The sequence below is a fragment of the Strongyloides ratti genome, scaffold srae_chrx_scaffold0000005, assembly GCF_001040885.1.
Source record: "Strongyloides ratti genome assembly S_ratti_ED321, scaffold srae_chrx_scaffold0000005".
NCBI lineage: Eukaryota > Metazoa > Nematoda > Chromadorea > Rhabditida > Strongyloididae > Strongyloides > Strongyloides ratti.
In genome coordinates, this window is record NW_020171513.1 from 8,381 (window position 1) to 30,716 (window position 22,336).

General features: G+C 20.3%; 4 protein-coding genes across 4 annotated transcripts in view; 3 read left to right on the forward strand and 1 right to left on the reverse strand.

The window, feature by feature from the left end:
• Window positions 1-5,400: 5,400 nt before the first annotated feature.
• On the forward strand, window positions 5,401-5,913 carry SRAE_X000218800 (Hypothetical protein; the record flags this gene model as incomplete). Its single annotated transcript, XM_024644941.1, has 1 exon — window positions 5,401-5,913. The coding sequence occupies one exon, from the start codon at window positions 5,401-5,403 to the stop codon at window positions 5,911-5,913; it is 513 nt and encodes a 170-aa protein (XP_024499659.1).
• A 4,231-nt stretch (window positions 5,914-10,144) lies between these two features.
• Window positions 10,145-10,516, forward strand: SRAE_X000218900 (Hypothetical protein; the record flags this gene model as incomplete). The annotated part of the gene is made up of 1 exon (XM_024644952.1): window positions 10,145-10,516. The coding sequence occupies one exon, from the start codon at window positions 10,145-10,147 to the stop codon at window positions 10,514-10,516; it is 372 nt and encodes a 123-aa protein (XP_024499660.1).
• A 5,370-nt stretch (window positions 10,517-15,886) lies between these two features.
• On the forward strand, window positions 15,887-16,369 carry SRAE_X000219000 (Hypothetical protein; the record flags this gene model as incomplete). Its single annotated transcript, XM_024644963.1, has 1 exon — window positions 15,887-16,369. One exon carries the CDS (start codon window positions 15,887-15,889, stop codon window positions 16,367-16,369), a length of 483 nt encoding a protein of 160 aa, XP_024499661.1.
• A 2,876-nt stretch (window positions 16,370-19,245) lies between these two features.
• Window positions 19,246-22,336, reverse strand: part of SRAE_X000219100 (Reverse transcriptase domain and Integrase,catalytic core domain and Ribonuclease H-like domain-containing protein) — a gene marked incomplete at both ends in the record, with an annotated part of 6,960 nt that continues 3,869 nt past the window's right edge. Inside the window, one exon of the mRNA XM_024644974.1 lies at window positions 19,246-22,335. Within this exon, the coding sequence (XP_024499662.1) occupies window positions 19,246-22,335 (3,090 nt within the window). The remainder of the gene's footprint in view (window position 22,336) is intronic.

Genomic DNA, 22,336 nt, shown 5'->3' on the forward strand with positions numbered 1-22,336 from the left:
AATTTGTACAAATTTACTTTAAATATAATCCAGAAACACTAAAGCTAATAAAATGAAAAAAAAATATTATCGCAAATGAAAAAAAACATTTTTATTTTAAAAAAAATTATAAATTAACTTTATTTTTTACGTGTTTTAAATAAATGTTAAAATAAATCAGTTCTTTAATAAAAATAATTTTAGAAAAAAATTTTTGATTAAATTTATTTTAAATTTGTATGCATTTTTTAACAATTATTAAAATATAATAGTTAAATATTTAAAAAAGTTATCATATTTTACAAGTATAAAAAATGGTAATATGGAATAAGCTAGAATTGATAAAAAACATCTTTAAAAAACTACTTACATTTATAAAATAAAACATAATTTTGTAATTTGTGTGTTAACCTATGCATTTTCTGCATTGATAATAAAGTCTAGGTTCTTAAACAACTCTGTTTAAAATCTTCTTGTCGAAATTTTTTTCACTTATTTTTAAAATAAGTGTTTCTATAAAGATCAAAAAGTAAAAATTTTAAGATATATATTAAATTAAAAGTTTTATTGGTGCAATAATATTAGGTAGACAAAGAAGTAAATTTTTTATTTAAAAAAACTTCCAAACTATCATTTTCTTTTACCTTTTATATCTTTTATTTCATGGCATTTAATCATCAATACATAGATTTCTTTTTCCTTTATTTTATATAAAAACTTTATTAAAATTCTTTTTATTAAAAGCAACAAAGAAAAATTTGAGAAATAGTCTATTTGTTTTTTTTAAAGTGACATTTTTAAAAATATGAAAAAATATAAATTAAGATTTAATGTTTTTTTTAAGTTATATTTTAATATAAAATTTTTATAAAATTAAAACTAATATAACGAATGTTTTATTTTAAAAAAAAGTACAAAATATTTTGCAACCTTTAATAAAAAGAAAGTGTTGATTTAGTATAATAAATTAATAAAAGAATAAAAATAAATTTGTAGATATTTAAGAAAAATTTAAAAGATCTGACTGATGCTTTATATATATAAATAAAGGAATGTGCTAAAACATTTTTTAAAGCGATTGCAATTAGTAATATTTTTATAATTAAGTATTCAATAGGCATGTATTAATTAATTTTTTTCTTTGTATCTTTATCTAATTTTTTTAAAAAGTCATATAAAGTTTTTATATTTCAAACATTTGATTCTTATCGAAAGTTAAGAAACTATTATATAAATGTTAACAATTTTAAGTGATAAATGTTAATGTTTTGTATAAAACTTTTTTTATTTAATATTTTACAGATGTTTTTTTTAAATATTTACATTTTGTAAAAATAGTCTATATTTTCTTGTATTTTATGTAGAATAAGACTATATTACGATACAATAACATAGCCATTAGAGCTTTACAAATCATATAAAATACTAATATTTTTATTTTAATTTTAGTATAAAAGTTTTTACTATTTTTTTAAGAGTTTCATTGTCAGTTTTAAAAAATTGTAAGTTGTTTTTTTTGAAAAGTATTCTTTATCTATAAATAATAATGACCACAATTTATCTATATAGATTGTTTTATCATTACCATTATTTAGAAAGCACCAATAAACTTTAACTATAAATCCTTATTATTATTTAAGAAACATAAAATAATATTTTATTGTAGATAAAAAATAAATTAAATATTTAGAGTGACATGAAGAACTTTGGACAAGTTTAAATGAATAATTGGACGAATTTATATAAAAGTATTAAATAAAAAATATTTTTTTACTTTAGAAATATTCATAATTTTTAAAAAATATTTTTGTTTTAAAAACAAAAAAAAAATAAAATGTGTTCATGTGAATCAAACACATTTGATAATTCTCAATTTAAACAATTGTTTTTACATTAGAATTACATGCATTATATAAAAAATAAAATATAGTATTAAAGATATAGTTTTAAGTTAAAATATATATAAAAAATTCATCTAAGTTTGTTTAAACGTTAATATGATAATTTTATTAAAAATATAATATATCTATTATTTTATTCTTATTTTTTTTACAAAGATTTAAAAAAAAGTTTATTAAACATATGCTTTATATATAAACTTTATATAAATTTAATTTTTTACGGCTAAAATTGTGTAGTTCAATTTAATAAACTTTAAATTGACGTAGTTATAGGTTTAATCTTTATAATGAGTTTACAATTTTGATTTAATGATAGTATAAGATGGTATTTTTTAGAAATTAAATCTTGGTTGTAAGCTAGAAATAACCTTTTTTATTTATTTTCATTGGAAATTAAAAAAAACATCTATGTTGAACTGGATAAAAATAAATTATTATTATCAATAAAAAATATATTATATATAATATAGCGAATTGTTATTTTTTCAAGAAATAAAAAATTTAATTTGAGTTTTAATTTAAAACATAATTATTCTCATTGTAATTTATGATAAATAAAAAATTAAATTTAAAAGCTAAAATATTAAATTTATGGAATTTTAAAAAATTATAACTTTTTTGAAAATTTTTTAAAAAATAAAATAAAAACAATAATTACACCTATTTATTTGTTTTTTTTATCTGATCCAGCATGGAATTAAAAATTTGTTTTATTAATTTATATATTTTTTACATTAAAGTAATCATACATATTTGAAAAATAATTTTTTCAATATGATAGAATTCAAATTTTGTTATTTGTAGTGTTTTATAGAATGAAATAAAAATCTTTAAATATGAATAGTTAATTCTTAATATATAAGTAATACAACATTTATTAACATTCTAATGTAACAATACATATAATTTTTTTTTTTTTGAAAATAAATTATTTTAATATCAGCTAATAACATTTAAAACAGTCATACTTTATAATTGTTTTAATATTATTATTAAATTAAATTTGTATAATATAATTTAATATTTTTTTGTGTAAGCATATATTATCTAGAAGTAAAATTTCATATAAACAATTTTATCAATATTAAAGAAAATATAGTTAATGTAGTAGAACAAAAATATTTTTTTAGAATTTTAATTAATTTTTAAAATAAATATTTCATTTTATAAAATTCTTTATGGCTTCCATGGTTTTATCCCTAGTATTGGATGATGTAGCTTTTACAGTGCCCCAGGTAGATGTAGGTGTGGAATAATAACAATATATCTAGATAATTTTTTTATTTAATATTAAAAGAATGAAACAAAAACGTAAATAATCTTTAATAATGCTTTCCTGGTTATAGTAAAAATTGTTATTCTTCCATGTTGAGAGATGTAGATAAGGAAAGACTGACTGTTATTCCTTCCAGTTCCCTCTTTTTTACTTTCCTCTTTTCTGTCTCTGTTCATTCTTCTCCGCCTTATTTTCTTCATTCTAATGGCAATATTTTATTAACATTACAAATTATAAAATTATAATTAGTGTTTTTTAGAAAGATACACATATACAATAAAAAAATTGTTCAAATAAATTAAAATAAGAACTTTTGAATTTACATGTATTAATGAGATATAAAACATATATAAATATATAGCAATAAAAATTTGTGATTTTTTAAAATCAGTAATAAAAAATAAAATAAGCTTATTATTGTTTCTTTCTGTGCTAAATTAAAAACTGCTTATTTATAAATATTTTTTTATATATATTTATAAACCACAAATTATAAAGACACATTATAACATACATTACATACCTATCATTATTTATATAACTTACCTATTTTTCTATGTAAAATGTTTTACTGGCAAAACAAATATTAATGAATCTTTATACAATAAACGTTACTATTCCGTTATATCACCTCCAAATTAAATCGATAGAAACTTATATTAAAAATATTTTTTTTTTAAAAATAAATAGGTCTATTAGATTCTCCATCTTCTTTTATACAAGATGGATAATAAAAAATTTTAAAACAATGTTAAATTCATCATTAATTTTTATAATAAATTTAAAAAATTGTTGTTAACTTTTATCATAAAACGAAAAAAAAATGACTTATATATCAAATCTAATCATGCCTAATGGCGCCCATGGTTTTCATCTCTGTTGAGAGATGATGTAGCGGTTTTGGACTTCAAAGGGGAATAAATTGAACAGATAGATTAAAATATATATACGTTTATTAATGTAATAACAACAGAAAAATATAAATAATAAATAAATAAAGAATAAGCAGAGCTGAACTGGTACTTGAGCAGACCAACTTCCTGGACAACAACTAACTTGTCTTCTATTTCTTCTCCTTTTTATACTCTCTGAATCCGCCTACATAATGCCGTCTAATGACTGGCATTACTCATGTTTCCCATTATTATTAGTTAATATGAAAAAAAGTTTTTATGTTTTTTACTTTATATTAAGTTCATTCTATTTCCTTTATGTTAAAAAAATTTTATTTGGGAACATTTTATCATAAATCAAGTATTTTCTATCACTTTATGTTGAGGAGAATATAACGTAATAGTACCCAATAAAATACTAAAAATATTAATTAATAATTCCAAGAAAAAAAAAGCTACTATAGGTGACATAAATTTAAACCGATTATATTTCATAAAATTCAACTTTTTCAATACTCTCAGAAATGATAACTTATTGTTTATAATTCTTTTCTTTTATATTATTTTTTAATATTTGTAAATTTATTTAATTATTAATTAATGTTTAATCAATATCAAAATTTATAACAAAAGTTAAAAATGTTTTTAAAAAATGATAATATTTTTATTTTAATAATTTAAATTTTATAGTCAAATGATTTGGTAGAATTATAAAACATCCACAATAATTAAAAAAAGAAATTTATCAACAGAAATATTATATATTCAGTAAAGTTTAAATCTACATTAATATTACTAAAAAAACTATTTTTTTTATAAAAAATGTGATAAAAAAATAGTTTTTTTATTAAATGCAAAGATTAGAAAGTAAAAAGAATATAGTTAATAAAAAAGTATATACAAAATTAATAATATCTTATTTCTGTATCTAAAATTTGTGTCTAATCCGAGTGATTGCTGTTGAGAAGATTTGTTACGGTCTCCATATGTATTAATTATTGAAGTTATATGCTAAATTTGGCAAAGTATTTTTTTATGATAAACGATGTTATATAAATAAACAAAAGTAAATTTTTAAAAGATGAAGAGAGTTAACTATCTTTTATATAATCTGATACATCAGATATTGCTGTCCGATGACATATGTTTCAATGAATATTTTTAAATAAAACTTCATATAATATAATTTGATAAAATTCTATAAAATATTTTTTATTTTTTTAAATTTAAACATTAAAAAAAAATTGTTTCATTTGCTCAGTCAATAAAAAAAAAAGATTAATAATCAAAGTAAATAATCTCAATAGTATTAAAACGTTACAATCTTTTAATAAAATTGTCCGATATTCATATGAAATATTTAATTATGAATAATTTATCTTTATTTATATTATTTGTATTTTTTATTTCATTAATTTTTTCTAAGTCACTAGAAATTAATGGCAAAAATTTAGTTGATTTATCAAGTTTAAAAAATTTTCAAGCACCAGTTATTTTAAATGATGAAGAAGATAAAAATACAATACAAAAAAGGCAATCTAGAAGACAAAGAAGATTAAGAAGACAAAGAAGACAACTTTTTACTGCTCTTGCTACCGTGAATGCCCAAATTGCTCAATTACAACAACAAATGATATCTCTTCAAACTCAAATTTTGCAAATAGCAACACAACGACCAGCAGTAACACAACCAACAGCACCAACACAACCAACACAACCAACACAACCAACACAACCGACACAACCAACACAACCGACACAACCAACACAACCACCAGCACCAACACAACCACCAGCACCAACACAACCACCAGCACCAACAGCCGCACCAACAGCCGCACCAACAGCCGCACCAGGCCGATAAATGTTATTGCTTTAACGTTCAATAGCAATATTATTTATAACATGAATAAGATAACAGTAGCAATTTATTATCTGCCAGTGATTTAAGTAAATAAAATACATTTTAACTTTTAAAAGTTATATCAATAAAATAAAACCTTGTTAATTTTTAAATATATAGTAAAATAATATTTTTAAGACCAGTAGTCCTAATTTGCATAATAGTCCACTCTATTTCCAAAAAGACAATAAAATTCCTTTTTTAACAAAATTTTATTTAAAACCTAATAACTTTACAAACTTTATAAATTTCACAATAATAAATGAAAAAGAAACGTATTCTAAATTCGTAACGTTACTAACATTAATTTATAACCTACTTTTTCTAACTTCACTCAATCTTTAGTTAAAATGACTATAAATGTACCCTTATTTGTGTTTTACAATTAATTAATACAATAAATTTCTAATGAACGGATTCAGTAACATGAAATATAAAAACAATTAAATATGTTAAATAACAATTTTATAGAATTTTCACGTTTATATATTATTTTTAGAAAGAAAAGTTTAATGACTTCCATTTAAATATCATAGTATTCAAGACATAACTAAAAAAGATTATCATTAATAAAACAGTTACGTTAGATTACAATATCAACAAAAAATTAATATATATTTTTTTTCTGAGTAAAAATACTTGTTTTATTTTGAAACAATTTTTTTTAAATATAAAATATAAATTGGTTAAAATTAATTTTGTAAAAAAATTTTTATATTAGATAATTAAATACAAAAATAATAAGTTAACATTTATCCACAAAATTTAATAAACAAAACGAAAATTTGAATTTTCTTTGATAATCAAGGAAGATTTATTACAAAAAACAAAATAGTTAATATCAATTTTGTTATTTTAAAAAATTAGTTTTTAAATAAATCGTATTATTAAATATATTCATTAAAAAACTTTTTTTTAGCTTAAACTTTCTAAATTAATATGGTTGATTGATAAAACATTGCACAAATATATAATTAAAGCAATTAAAATCTTAAATTAATTTGATATTTATATTCAATGTAACACGAACAAATTTGGACAAGTTTAAATGCATAATTTGACGAATTCAGATGAAAGTATTTAATAAAAAATATTTTATTTTAGTAATATTCATAATTTCTAAAACATACTGTTGATATTCATTTGTTAATATTTTTGTTTTTAAAGACAAAAAAAAACTAAAATGTGTTCATGTTAATAAAACACATTCGAAAAATAAATCTCAATTTAAATAATTGTTTTTACGTTAAAATTACATGTATTTTATTTAAAAAAAATAAAAAAGCGTTGAATATATATTTTTAAGACAAAATATATTAAAAAATATTCATCCAAGTTTGTCTAAATTTGAATATAATAATTTTACTAAAAATATAATATATCTATAAATTTTATTCTTAAATTATTTACACAAATCATTATAAATAATTCTTTACAAAGATTTAAAAAAAAGTTTATTAAACATATGTTTCATATATAAACTTTATATAAATTTAATTTTTTACGGCTAAAATTGTGTAGTTCAATTCAAAAAACTTTAAATTGCCGTAGTTATAGGTTCAGACTTTGTAATAAGTTCACAATTTTGACTAAATGATAGTACAAAAAGGTATTCTTTAGAAATTAGATCTTGGTTGTAAGCTAGAAATGACCTTTTTTTATTTATTTTCATTGGAAATTAAAAAAAAGCATTTATGTTGGACTGGATAAAGATAAATTATTATTATCAGTAAAAATTATATTATATATAATATAACAAATGTTTATTTTTTAAGTAAATAAAAAAGTAATTTTGTGTTTTAATTAAAAAATAATTCTTTTCATTGTAGTTTATGATAAAATAAAAATTAAATTTTAAATGTTTAAAAAGGAAAATTAAGTTGTAAAAAACATTTCTAATTTTATATAAACTTTACAAAGATAACAAAAGTTGCAAACATTTCAAAAAAAACTACATTAATATAAAAATATTGCATAAAAATGTAAAATAAATATTTTTTTGTAAAATGGTATTTAAAAGTACATTTGAATTTTAAGATAAAAAAACATTGAAAAAAATCTTTGTGATGTATACAAATTATAAAATGTATGAAATTTAAAACGCTATAACTTTTTTGAAATTTTTTTAAAAAATAAAAAAAAAACAATAATTTAGTTGATTTATTTTTTTTTATTTGATCCAGCATGGAATTAAAAATTTGTTTTATTAATTTATATATTTTTTACATTAAAGTAATCATACATATTTAAAAAATAATTTTTTCAATATGATAGAATTCAAATTTTGTTATTTGTAGTGTTCTATAGAATGAAATAAAAATCTTTAAATATGAATAGTTAATTCTTAATATATGAGTAATACAACATTTGTTAACATTCTAAAGTATCAATACATATAATTTTTTTTTATTTGAAAATAAAATTATTTTAATATTAACTAATAACATTAAAAACAGTTATACTTTATAATTGTTTTAATATTATTTTTAAATTAAATTTATATAATATAATTTAATATTTTTTTGTGTAAGCATATATAATGTATAATTAAAGATTTATATAAACAATTTCATCAATGTTACAGAAAATATTGTTTATGTTGTACAAAAATATTATTTAAATAATTTACTACTTTTTTAACAAAAACAAATTTTATAATAATTATTTTATTTTGATAAATTTTAAAAGATAAATTAGTATTGTTTAGAAAGATACACATATACAATAAAAAATTGTTCAAATAATAAAATTTGAATTTTAGAATTAACATGTATTAATAAGATATAAAACATATATAAATATATAGCAGTAAAAATTTGTGATTTTTTTAAAATCAGTATTAAAAAATAAAACAAGCTTATTATTGTTTTTTTCAGTGCTAAATTAAAAACTGCTTATTAATAAATATTCTTTTATATATATTTATAAACCACAAATTATAAGACACATTATAACGTACATTACATACCTATCATTATTTATATAACTTATCTATTTTTCTATGTAAAATGTTTTACTGGCAAAACAAATATTAATGAATTTTTTTACAATAAACTATTAATAATATTAATTAATAATTCCAAAAAAAAAGCTACTATAGGTGATATAAATTTAAACCGATTATATTTCATAAAATTCAACTTTTTCAATACTCTCAGAAATGATAACTTATTGTCTATAATTCTTTTCTTTTATATTATTTTTTAATATTTGTAAATTTATTTAATTATTAATTAATGTTTAATCAATATCAAAATTTATAACAAAAGTTAAAAATGTTTTTAAAAAATGATAATATTAGTAAGATTGAAATGTTTGGGTTTGGTTTTAGTTTATGAAATAGTAAATTTGATTCATCAAATTTACGTTATATAAACCACAGAATAAGTTGAAATAAAATCATTTTAGTTTTCATGACATTGATAAGAAATATTATTATAGTATTAATTTTATTTAATTTTAGGCACCTATTTTAATTAAATATTATTTAAATTAAAATTAAAAATAATAAGTTATTATTTAGTCAGTAAGTTAATATTAAATAATATTAATTATTTAAAAAATTAATATAGGTGGCCACTGTTAAATTTAACTGATATTTGTTTTGTATTTAATATAGGGGAAATAAAGTTTTAAATATATTTTTTTCATACCAGTCTTATTACCATTTAAAGCATACACTTTAAATAAAATTTACTTATTTTTATTTTTATAATTTGAATTTTAAAATTAATTTTCTTGATCAAATGATTTTATAGAAGTATAAAACATCCACAATAGTTTAAAAATAAATTTATAAAAAAGAAATAATATATATTCACTAAAGTTTAAATCTACATTAAAATTACTAAAATAATCTAACTTCTTGAATAAAAAATGTTTTTTCTAATAATATAATAGTTAATAAAAGAAGTATATTTGAGAACAATAACATGATATTAATATTTTTAAAATTCTATGATTAAATGAATATTTTATAATTAATATATAAGAAATAATTTGATCAAGTATTAAAAAATTTAATTTTTATTTATTAATTTTTTAAAATTTAACAGATTTTTAAAACAAAGAATTATTTTATTTGTTCATATCATAAAAAATGATTTATAATCAAAGCAAATAATTTCAAAAGTAATAAAAGGATTTAATTATTAAATAAAATTGTTAAATTTTTACTTGAAAACTTTTATCTATGAATAAATTACATTTTTTTATTTCACTATTTTTATTATTTTTTTCATTATTTTTACCTAAGTCTTTGGAGTTCAGTGACAAAAGTTTAATTGATCTTTCGAGTTTTCAAAATGTCCAAATACCAGTTATTTTAAATGATGTAGAAGATAAAAATACAATACAAAAAAGACAAGCAAGAAGAAGACGTCGAAAAAGGCAAAGACGACAAGCAAGGCAAAGAAAAAGACTTTTAAATGCTGTTGCTAGCGTTAACGCCCAGCTTGTTCAATTAAGACGACAAATATCATCTCTTCAAAGTCAAATTTCGCAAATGACAACACCAGCACCTGCTCCAGCACCCGCACCAGCACCCACACCAGCACCCGGATAACTAGCCGTACCTTAACCAAGAACCGGATGAATAGTTTTACTTTAACAATCAATAGAATTAAATCATAAATTAACTAACATTAGCATTTAAATTTATGGTAGTGATTTAATCAAATAAAATAGGTTTTATGTTTAAAAAATTATGTAAATAAAAGATAACTTTTTTTATTTTTTAAATGTTGAACGGAAAATAACAATTTTTTTTATGAGATAAACCTAAAAAAAATTTATTTTAGGAAACTTAATTTATCTCTCATGTCAGTAATAAACTATGATTCTTAACAAAGCGCCGAAGTGATGAAATTTAAATCATAATATTACAAAGTTAAAACTCCAACTCTTTTTTATATATTTTTTAAAAATTTATCAATGTTTGATATATCTTACTTGTGTTAAGAAAAATTGATTTTATAACCGTTTTTTTAAGATGAAATATAACTTGGTTAAAATTAATTTTGTAAAAAATTTTTTTTAGATAATAAAATGCAAATAAAATAAGCTAAATTATATTTAATAAATTAAATAAACGAATTTAAAATTGGGTTTACTTTAGTATTCAAAAAAGATTAATTTAAAAAAAAAATAAATCAGTAAATTCCCAAGTTTGTTTTTTGAAAAATAAGTTTTAAAATAAATCGTTTAACTAGATATAATCATTAATTAAACTTATGTTTTAACTCAAACTTTCTAAATTAGAATGTTTGATTGGTATTACATTTCATATATATATTGTTTTGCACTAAAAATACTCATAATTGTTAAAAAATAATTTTTGATATTTATTTGTTAATTTTTTTGTTTTAAAAATAAAAAAAACTAAAATGTGTTCATATGAATCAAATGAATTCTGAATAATAAATCTTAATTTAAACATATGTTTTTACATTAGAATTATTTATATTTTATTAAAAAAATAATAAAATATTTTAAAAATATTCATTCAAATTTGTTTTAAATAATAATGACACCAGAATTAAGACTTTTGAAGTAAGGCGGATATCAGAAAGGAGAATAAATAGAAGAAAAATGTATTTAACAAGTCATTCTCACATTCATCTCTATTTTTTAAATTGCAGACCTTGGAACATCTGATAAAATGTGCCGTTAAAAGCATATTTAGTTGAAACTTGATTTACCACCAAATTATTGTATTAATTTTAAAGTTAATAAATTATTTTTTTAATATTCTGTGTTTTGCTATTATTTTATTTTAATTGTTGAATTTATATTTCCGCTACATCATCCCATAACGGAATAAAGCTATGAATGCTATTAGGAAATTTAGATATAAAAATTTTATTCATAATTTATTTACAAAAATTTAAAAAAAAGCTTATTAAACATGTTTTATATATAAACATTCTATAAATTTAACTTTAAACAACTTAATTTGTGTAGTTCAATTCAATTAACTTTTAATTGATGTAGTTGTAGGTTCAAAATTTTGATTTAAAGATAGTACAAAAAGGAATTTCTTAGAAATTAGGTTTTGGTTGTAAGTTTTAAATAACCTATATTTTATTTATTTTTTTTTATCTGTGCTTGACAAAAGCTATTTATTTTTAACTGGATATAGATTATTTATTTTTATCAATATAAATATATTATAGTAAAAAAAATCCTTCATTTTAAACTTTAAAGAAAGATAAGTCATAGTACCTAAGGTTTTAAATAGTAAATAAGAAAGACTTTTAGTTTATTTTATCAGTTTGGTGTAATACTTCTATAGTAGTATAGTTTTTCATTAAGCTATGTTAACGAAGGATTCGACATTTTATAATAAGTGTTTGCTCCCGTATTAAAACCTAAGATTTATTATATTGTGTCTCGTTTTTGTTTTGAGACTATTTTTTATATTTAAAGTTCTAATTTAATAAAACGACTTCTTATTCCTCTTGTAATTTCAATTACTATCGGCCAGTCTTGACAAAAATTATTTATTTTTATTTTATGCATAATATAACAAAAGGTTATTTTTTGAGGAAATAAAAAAGTAATTTTGAGTTTTAATTAAATAAAATAATTATTTTCATTGTAGTTTATGATAAATAAAAATTAAATTTTTAATGATTGAAGAGAAAAAATGAGGTGTAAAAAACTTTTTTGATTTAATATAAACTTTACGAAGATAACAAAATAAGCTGATAAAAATGTTGCAATTATTTTAAAAAAATTACGTTTTTATAAAAATATTACAAAAAAAATTTAAAATAAACATTTTATTGCAAAATGATATTTAAAAGTACAATTGAATTTTAAGATAAAGAAACGTTGAAAAAAATCTTTGTGATGTATACAAATTATAAAATGTATGAAATTTAAAATGTTATAACTTTTTTGAAATTTTTTTAAATGATAAAATAAAAAAAATAATTACACTGATTTGTTTGTTTTTTTTATTTGATTCATTATGAAATTGAATATTTCGTTTTATTAATTTATATATTTTTTACATTAAAATAATTATTTATTTTCATGCAATAATTTTTTCAATATCATAGAAGTCGAATTATGTAATTTGTAGTGTTCTATTGAATGAAATAAGTATCTTTAAATTTGAACAGTTATTCCTTGAGATATAAGCTATAAAACATTTATTAATATTTTAAAGCATAGATACATATAATTTTTTTTATTTGAAAATATAATTTTTTTAATATTAACTAAAAGCATCAAAAACAGTCATAGCTTATGATTGTTGTAATATTTTTATTAGAATAAATATGTATAATATAATTTAATACTTTTTTTAAGTTAATATATATGATTTAGAAGTAAAATTTCATATAAACAATTTTATCAATATTAAAGAAAATATAGTTAATGTAGTAGAACAAAAATATTACTTAGATATTTAATTAATTTTTTAATTAACACAATTTTTAAATAAATATTTCATTTTGAAAAATTATCTAATTTAAATTAATATTATTTAGATACAAACAAATATGTAATATAAAAAATAGTTCAAATAAATTAAAATAAGAACTTTTGAATTTACATGTATTAATAAGATATAAAACATATATAAATATATAGCAGTAAAAATTTGTAATTTTTTAAAATCAGTATTTAAAAATAAAATAAGCTTATTATTGTTTTTTTCTGTGCTAATTTAAAAAACTGCTTATTTATAAATATTCTTTTATATATATTTAAATAACACAAGTTATAAGACACTGTATAGCATACATTACATACTAATTTATTTTTAATAACTTACCTTTTTCTTACGGAAGTATTTTTACTAACAATTACAAATATTAATAAATTTTTATACAATAAACTACTAAAAATATTAACTAATAATACCATTACAAAAAAAGCTAATAAAGATTAAATATAATTAAACAGATTATATTTTATAAAATTATATTTCATTAATACTTTCAAAAATGATAACTTATTGTTTATAATTCTTTTCTTTTATATTATTAGATTTTATTTTATTATCAAATATTTTTTAATTATTGTAATAAATTATAAAAAAAAATGTTTTCAAAATTTGATAATATTTTTATTTTTATAATTTTAATATTTAAATATTAAATTTTATAACCAAATACTTTGGTAGGATTGTAAAACATCCACAATAGTTAAAAGAAAAATTTATACATAGAAATCATATATATTCAATAAAGTTTAAATCTACATTAATATTACTAAAAAAACCTAATTTTTTAAATAAAAAATATCGTAAAAAAATAGTTATTTTTTATGAAATAAAAATATTTTAAAGAAAAATTAAAATATTTAATAAAAATGTTTATAGGATTAACAACAAGCGCGTGCTTCGCACACGCTTGCCTGCAGGGCAGGTCTTTTGTGTAAGCTATAGATTTTTTCATTTTATAGGTGATTTAAAGCATGTATTTCAGACGCTCAAATTTTAAAAATTTTTTAAATAATGTGATCTATTGTATCATAAAAAAATATTTTTTGATTATTTCCTTATTTTTCAACATTTTTTTATTTTTTTAAAATTTTTCTATATGCAAATTGATAAAATAGTTATAAGAATAAATAATTAAATCTTTAAATTTATACATTGACATTTTTCCTTTACAGCTATAGCTATAAAAAACAATTAGTGTAAAAAATCATTTATTTTTTTAATTTATTATTATTATAAATATAAAATTATAAAATATATAAAAGTTAAAAAAAATTAACGTAAATTGTTACATTATCATTATAAATTGGTATATATCTTTTTTTTATGCTGATATTTGTGTTGAATAACACTTTTTAAAACTTTGATTATCCTAAGAGGAAAAAATTGTTAGAAATTTTTTACACGTTTTCGCGCATAACTCAAGAACGAAAAATGATAAAAATATGATCTAGTAGCCAAAATGTAGAGAATAAAAATCCCCCGAGGTGTTTTTTTCATTTTTTCAAGAATTATAACGTTTTGAAAATTTTTGAATTTTTTTAATGGAAGATGATTTTTAGTTAATATCTCAAGAACAAATGATTTGTTTGAGACCGTACTTATGCCTTTCGAAAGAGCACAAATTAATTAATAATTTTTGTAACCAACACTATTTCTTAAAAGTAAGTTTTTAAAAAGTTATGACTGAAAAAAGTTAAAAAAAAATTTTTAATTTGAAAATTTTTTTTTTTTAAACCGGCATAACTCAAGAACGAAAAATGATAAAAATATGATCTAGTAGCCAAAATGTAGAGAATAAAAATCCCCCGAGGTGTTTTTTTCATTTTTTTAAAAAATTCATTTTTTCAAGAATTATAGCGTTTTGAATATTTTTTAAAAATTTTGAATTTTTTACCTAACTTTAAACCATCATATCTTACTTAAAAATTCATTTTTTCGAAAAAATAAGGTCGGAAACGTTTTCTACGACCTTTTTTTACCTTTATGTCAAATTTTGCTAAAATAACCCTTGAAACTTAAGCGTTGCAGCAAATGAAACATTTGCAGCTTTTGCTGCAATATCTATATGAAGACGCAATTTTTTTTAAAAATTATTGAACTTTTTGTGATCAGCGCATTTTTTTACCCTAGGATAAATTAAAAAATATTAAAAATTCTAAAAAAATTTTTCCTACTTAATTCTCGCCTATATGTATTTAGAATACAGTATTAATATTTTAAAATTTATGTTTGAATGAAAAGTTTTATAATGAGTATTCATAATATATCTCGAAAAAGTTTTATTGATAAAAAATGTTTTTAATTATCAAAAATATATATTTTTTAATTAATAAATAAATTTTTTTAAACAAAAAATAATATTGTTTGTTCAGTCAATAAAAAAAAGATTAATAATCAAAGTAAATAATCTCAAAAGTATTAAAACGTTACATTCTTTTAATAAAATTGTCAAATATTCATATAAAATATTCAATTATGAATATTTTATCTTTGTCTATCTTAGTGGTATTTTTTATTTTATTAATATTTTCTAAGTCATTGGAATTAAATGCCAAAACTTTAGTTGACCCAACGAATTTTAAAAACGCTGAAGTACCAGTTATTTTAAATGATAAAGAAGATGAAAATACAATACAAAAAAGACAAGCAGGAGGTAGACGTCGAAGAAGACAAAGAAGACAAACAAACCGGCTTTTAACTGCTGTTGCTAACGTTAATGCCCAACTTGTTCAGTTACAGCAGCAATTGTTATCTCTCCAAAGTCAAATTTCGCAGTTGGCAACACCAGCACCAGCACCCGCTCCAGCACCAGCACCATCACCAGGACAAAGACCATCACCAGGACCAGGACCTTCAAGAGGACCAGGACCTTCACCAGGACCATCACCAGGACTATCACCAGGACCAGCACCAGTACCAGGACCAGGACCAGCACCTGGACCAGGAACAGTACCTTAACTTTAACAATTGATAGAATTATGAGTTTTTTTCATAAATATGAAAACAGTAGCATTAGTTATATGCAAGTGATTTAACTAAATAAAACAAATTTTAAGTTTTAAAAATTAAATTAATAGAATAAACTTTTTTTTATTTTTATATATTTAACAAAAAAAATGATAAAATTCATTTAGTTAAAATTTATTATGTAAAAATATTTTTTTTATTAGATAATTAAATACAAATCAAAAAAGTAAAATTATATTTAAAAATTTAATAAACAATGCTAAAATTCAGTTTTTCTTTTATATTCAATAAAGATCAATTATAAAAAAACAAAGCAGTTTATTCTCAATATTGTTTTTTGATGATTTATTAACAAAATAAATTGTTTTATTATATATATTCATTATTAAAACTTTTGCTTTTAATTCAAATTTCCTTAATAATATGTTTGACTAATAGAATATTTCATAAATGCATATTTTTTAAGCTTTTAAAATGTTAATTTATTTTGTAGTTTCTAAGAATTACATAATTTCCTTCACTTTTTTAATATTAATTTAGTATTTAACTATATTTTGAATGAGCGATTAGAAGATGATACTAAATGAATGGTATAACAAAGTGTAACTTACATTTTAAAATATTGTCAAAATTGAATAATATCATTTTTTAATTTTTAAAAAAAAGTTTTTAAAATTGAAAAAAATACTTTTATAAATTTAATATTATTATATATAATTATATAATAAGGGAACTAGAATAAGATAGATTTAACTTTGTAAAAATGTATTTTATAACCATAGCATGTTATTGTAAAAACACAGATACTTTCAATAAAGTATCGTTTATTTTTTTGAAAAAATATAATAAAAATATATTATTAACAATTTACTTTATTTTTTTTTAAACAAAGACATATTTATAATTTTTGTTTAAAAATGTAATATGAAGTAATATTATTCAGGTAGAAATAGAAACGCAAATAAAGTATTTTTTAACGATAATTAAAATAGAATTGAAATATAAACGTGTGTAATAATATACAAAATTATCGTAAAAAATTATTATTAAAATAATTGTAGTTATTCAAGATCAATATATTCATGTATTAATTGTTATCATAAATTTTCTTTTATGTTTAGTCATAGTTTACATTAAAAATATTGAAAGAAAGTTTTAAATTGTTTTTAAAAATTGACGATTTTTTATATTTTAATTAAAAAAGCTTTTGAAAACTTAATTTTCAAATTAGATACTTTAACACAATTGTGTTTATTAAACATTTACAATATTTACAAAATGTGGTTTATCAAGTGATAATATTTTGAATTTAATAAAGTTTAAATATACATTGATAGTATTATAATAACTAAATTAAAAAAAATTAAAGAATGTCAATTTAAACCTTAAATATATATCTGTGAATATGATCAAAAAAATTGTTTCATACTTCTAACTTTAAAAAAATTTCTTAAGAGTAAAAAAATGATTTAATTTTTTTAAAATTTATATATTCATATAAATATTTAATCAAAAATTATCAACGTATTATTTATTTTAACATTGTAACTTAAACAAATTTTTGTGTAAATTTTGATATATGAGTAAAATAGTTAAAAAAACGTAAAATATATCAAAAATTTTTATAATTCTAAAACTTTAAAAAAACATTTATCAAAAAAAAATTTGAGATAATTTGATTTTCTCTATTTTGTGTATTATGCCATATTTGTATTATTTTTTGTTCTTGGGATATTTAAAAATGAATTTATCATTTTTAAAATTTTAAAAGTATTTTTTATTTTAAAACAATCATAAATTTCAAAAAGTAATTTTTACAATATAATACCAAAAAAAGTTTTTCATTTATTAATGTTTTTTTAGATAAAATAAAGTCAAAATCATATTGTTCGTTCATACGATATAAACTAACAAAAATCTACTTATACTTTAAATTGTTTTTTTAGTTCAGCATATACAATTATATGAAATAATTATAAAAATAAATTTTGATAAGAATAATACAAATCGAAAAAAAATTTATTATAGTTATTATCATGTAACACAAATAAAAATAAAAATAAATTATTATGTAGTAAAATAATTTTTAACTAAGCAAACAAATATTTTTACTTTTATAAAAACAATTGGGTAAGTATCTAATGTGAAAAGGAAATCATTTTTAAAAAATGTTATAAAAAAAGATTTTTTAAAAAATAATTTATATAAATGTTTATATTTGCAACTTTATATCCCTTTTTTTAAATAAGACTTTAATAAATATTTCTGGTAATACTTTCTTCTTATTAAAATACGATAAGTATTTTAAAAGTCATTAAATTTTTTTGCAAAGAAAGAAAGTTTCAATAATTTTTTTCTATTATACAATGTTTCTTACGTAGTGTTTTTATTAATTATAAAATTATTATTTTTTTTATAACAAATTATTGATCAAAGTTTTTAATATTTAAAATTTATAATTTGATACATCCATATTTAAACAAAATTTTTATTTAAAACTCATTTTTTTTAAATTTACTTTAATTTAAATGCTTTTAACAAAAAAAGTTTACATTATTTTTTCTAATTTTACGCAATAATTTCTGATTAAAAAAAATATTTTTTAAAGTATTAAAACGAGACAATTTTCAGATAAAATTATTTGATATTTATAAGAAATTTTTAATTATGAAAACTTATAATTTGTTCTGTTTGCGTTTTTATTTTATTTATTTTTAAGAAATAAATAATTTATTCTGGTATACACACCAAAAGATATATAAAGAAAAACAATGACTATAAAATTATAATATTATTATTTTTATACTTATTTAATATCATCAATATATTTGTCATCAAAAACTCCTGTATCTTTCACTCACCCCCTCTCAAAACATGTCTCCCTCTTGAAACTTCTTTAATTGAACCAAATTTCTTGAAACAACTGTTTTAGGTGGTCTGCCACGTTTACCCCTAATTAATGGTCGAGTTAGTATAGCTGTTGATCCATTAATCTCCTGAATCAAATAAGGACCTTCCCATTTAGCTTGAAGCTTCTTCCAATTAGCTGAAGCCAAGACTTGATCTCCTACTTTAAAGAATTCATTTGAATCTTTATTATTCTCCAACATTGGCGATGTCCCACGTTCAACTGTCTCTCTAACAATTTCTTTCTCACCACTCAATTCATCCAAATAACTACCATTATTATTCATATTTTTATAATTTTCACTCAATTGTGTAACTCTCTCCATATTACCATTCTTTGAAGACAATTTACTTTCCCGGTCTATCTTATTTAACATATTCTTAGAACTTCTCTTACTTAAACATTCCAATCTAAGAAGTTCTACATCTCTAGACATATCTGTTCCCACTTCATTCAATGAGTGCTCCTCAAAGATTGAAGGTATTCTTAACTTATGTCCCAAAAACAATTCACTTGGACTTTCTCCTTCAATTCCAACTCCATTATGGAATATAACAGACCATTCTACAATTTCTTCCAACGGTAACGGAATTGATTGAACATTTTTGATTTGTTCAGTTAATAACTTCCTCATAATATGTTGCAAATTCCCAATTGCATTCTCTGCCAACGTATTCCCCTCATGATGATACGCATTACTTGTCTGAACTTCACAATTGCATTCCTTTAACTTCTTCGAAGTTAAATTCCAATATGGTGCATTATCGGTTCTCCATGTACTTGGAAACCCATATCTCCAACATAGTTTCAATACTTCCATCATAATTCTTTCACCATCACAATTTGATATAATTGCACACATCCAAAATGACGTAGCTGCATCAATAATATGAATTATATACTTTCCTTCACGCGGACCCATAATATCTGCCGAATAATTCTCTCTTGGTAACATATAGCTACACCAATTAGTTTTAATTATCTTCTTACACTTAACATTACACTTCTGACAAACTTCACAATTTTTCACAGCCATTTCCACTACTTTAAACAGATTCGGATGATAGGCACGATGTTTTATTATTTCTGCTATCTTCTTCCAATTAAAATGACCAAAACTATGTAGAAGTCTTGCCTCTCTATCTATTAACTCTTCAGTTAACAATGGAATCCATTTTCCTTCTTTATCAATGATTCCCCAATAATCACTATTCTTTCTCTTTACCAAATTATTAGGTTTATGTTTGTCAACCCATTTACGTTGTTGTTCTTTTAACTCAATTGCTGTTATTGACCCAACAAACCCATTTCTATTACCCAATAATTTCATCTCTTCATTTTCATTCAACAAAAACTTTGAATTCTTTCCTTCTTTAAACACATCATTTGAACTATTCATAACATTTAGTTCATCTTTCATATTTCTCTCCAAAATAACATTCAAACTTTCATAACCATGAAGTTCACTAGCATTCTTTCCATCTACTTCTAAACCAACTTCATCATCAACTCTTTCTAACATACTCACCCCCCCTTGAATCAATGACAATGATTCAACTTCATTCGGTTCTAAGGTAGGTTCATTACTTTTCTCAACGCGGCTTAATATATCTGCTATATCATTCTCCCTTTTAGGAATATACTTCCATACAATTTGAAAAAACGAAAGTTCCTGTGCCCATGCACTTAACTGTGGATGAAGAGATTGGTTTGTCATTGCCTGGGATAATGGTTTATTATCCGTTTCAATCAAAATCTCCATACCCAACAACAAATGATAATGTTTTCGAATAAAACATATTATTGAATGACCTTCTAAATAAACACTATTTCTATACTTAATTGCATGTGGACGTTTCATACTCCAAAACAAAACTGGTTTTCTTATTCCTTCTGAACTTTCCTGAAAAACTGCAACTCCATAACCTCTCTCACAAGCATCTGATTGTATAATTAGAGGTAAATTCAATTGTATTCTTGATAAAACCACATCACTACATACTAACTTCTTAATTTTCTTTAAAGCTTCAACACAATCTGTGTTCCAATTAAAACTAACATCTTTCTTAAGCAACTGTGTAACTGGATATAAAATTTTCGCATAATTTGGAACATATTTAGAATAAAATCCTAAGTTACCTAATAAAGCTCTAACATCACTAACTGTCTTTGGTTCTTTAATTGAATTAATAGTTCTTTTTGCCCCATCTGTAATAACCAAACCTTCTGCTAAATGATTTCCCAAAAAATCAACTGACTTAGCACAAAAAATAGATTTCGAATGAGAAATCTTTAGACCAACACTAACCATTTTCTTTAACACTATACTTAACTTCTCCAAATGTTCTTCAAAATTATTTGAACATATGATACCATCATCATAATACCACGCAATAATATCCTCATCCAACAAAGAACTTAACTTCATTTGCATAAACATAGGACTATTTTTACACCCCTGAGGAAGTGTTTGATAAGCATACGTTTTTCCTCTGAAAAATATCCCCAATAAATTTCTTTGATTCTCGGCCAAGTAAAACTGATGATATGCTGAAGGTAAATCTAAAACTGAATAATACTTAAATCCTCTTGTTTTATATAAAAATTGCTCCAAATGAGGTATAGGAAATTGGCATTTATCCATGTACTTATTGCTATATCTCATATCAACACAAGCTCTCAATTCTCCATTCCTTTTTCGAACACATATGACATTATGTAACAACTTTGCTGGACCTTGAATTATCGTCTTCGTTTCCAATAATTCCTGTATCAATTTTTCAGCTTCATCTCTAAGTTTTTCTGGGAATTTATATGGTATAAATTCTGTACTTGCCTTCTTCCAATCAATCTCAAATTCTTCAACATTTTCTTTAAACTTTCCAATATCATTTTTACCAAAAGATATTGCTTCCATAACATCTGGATTTTTATCCATCAACATTGATAATATTTCATCATTTGAATACTCCTGATTCTTAGAACTTATGTTCTTATCAACCTCCAAAACTCTACTATTCTCCACAACTTCACTAATATTAAGAATCATC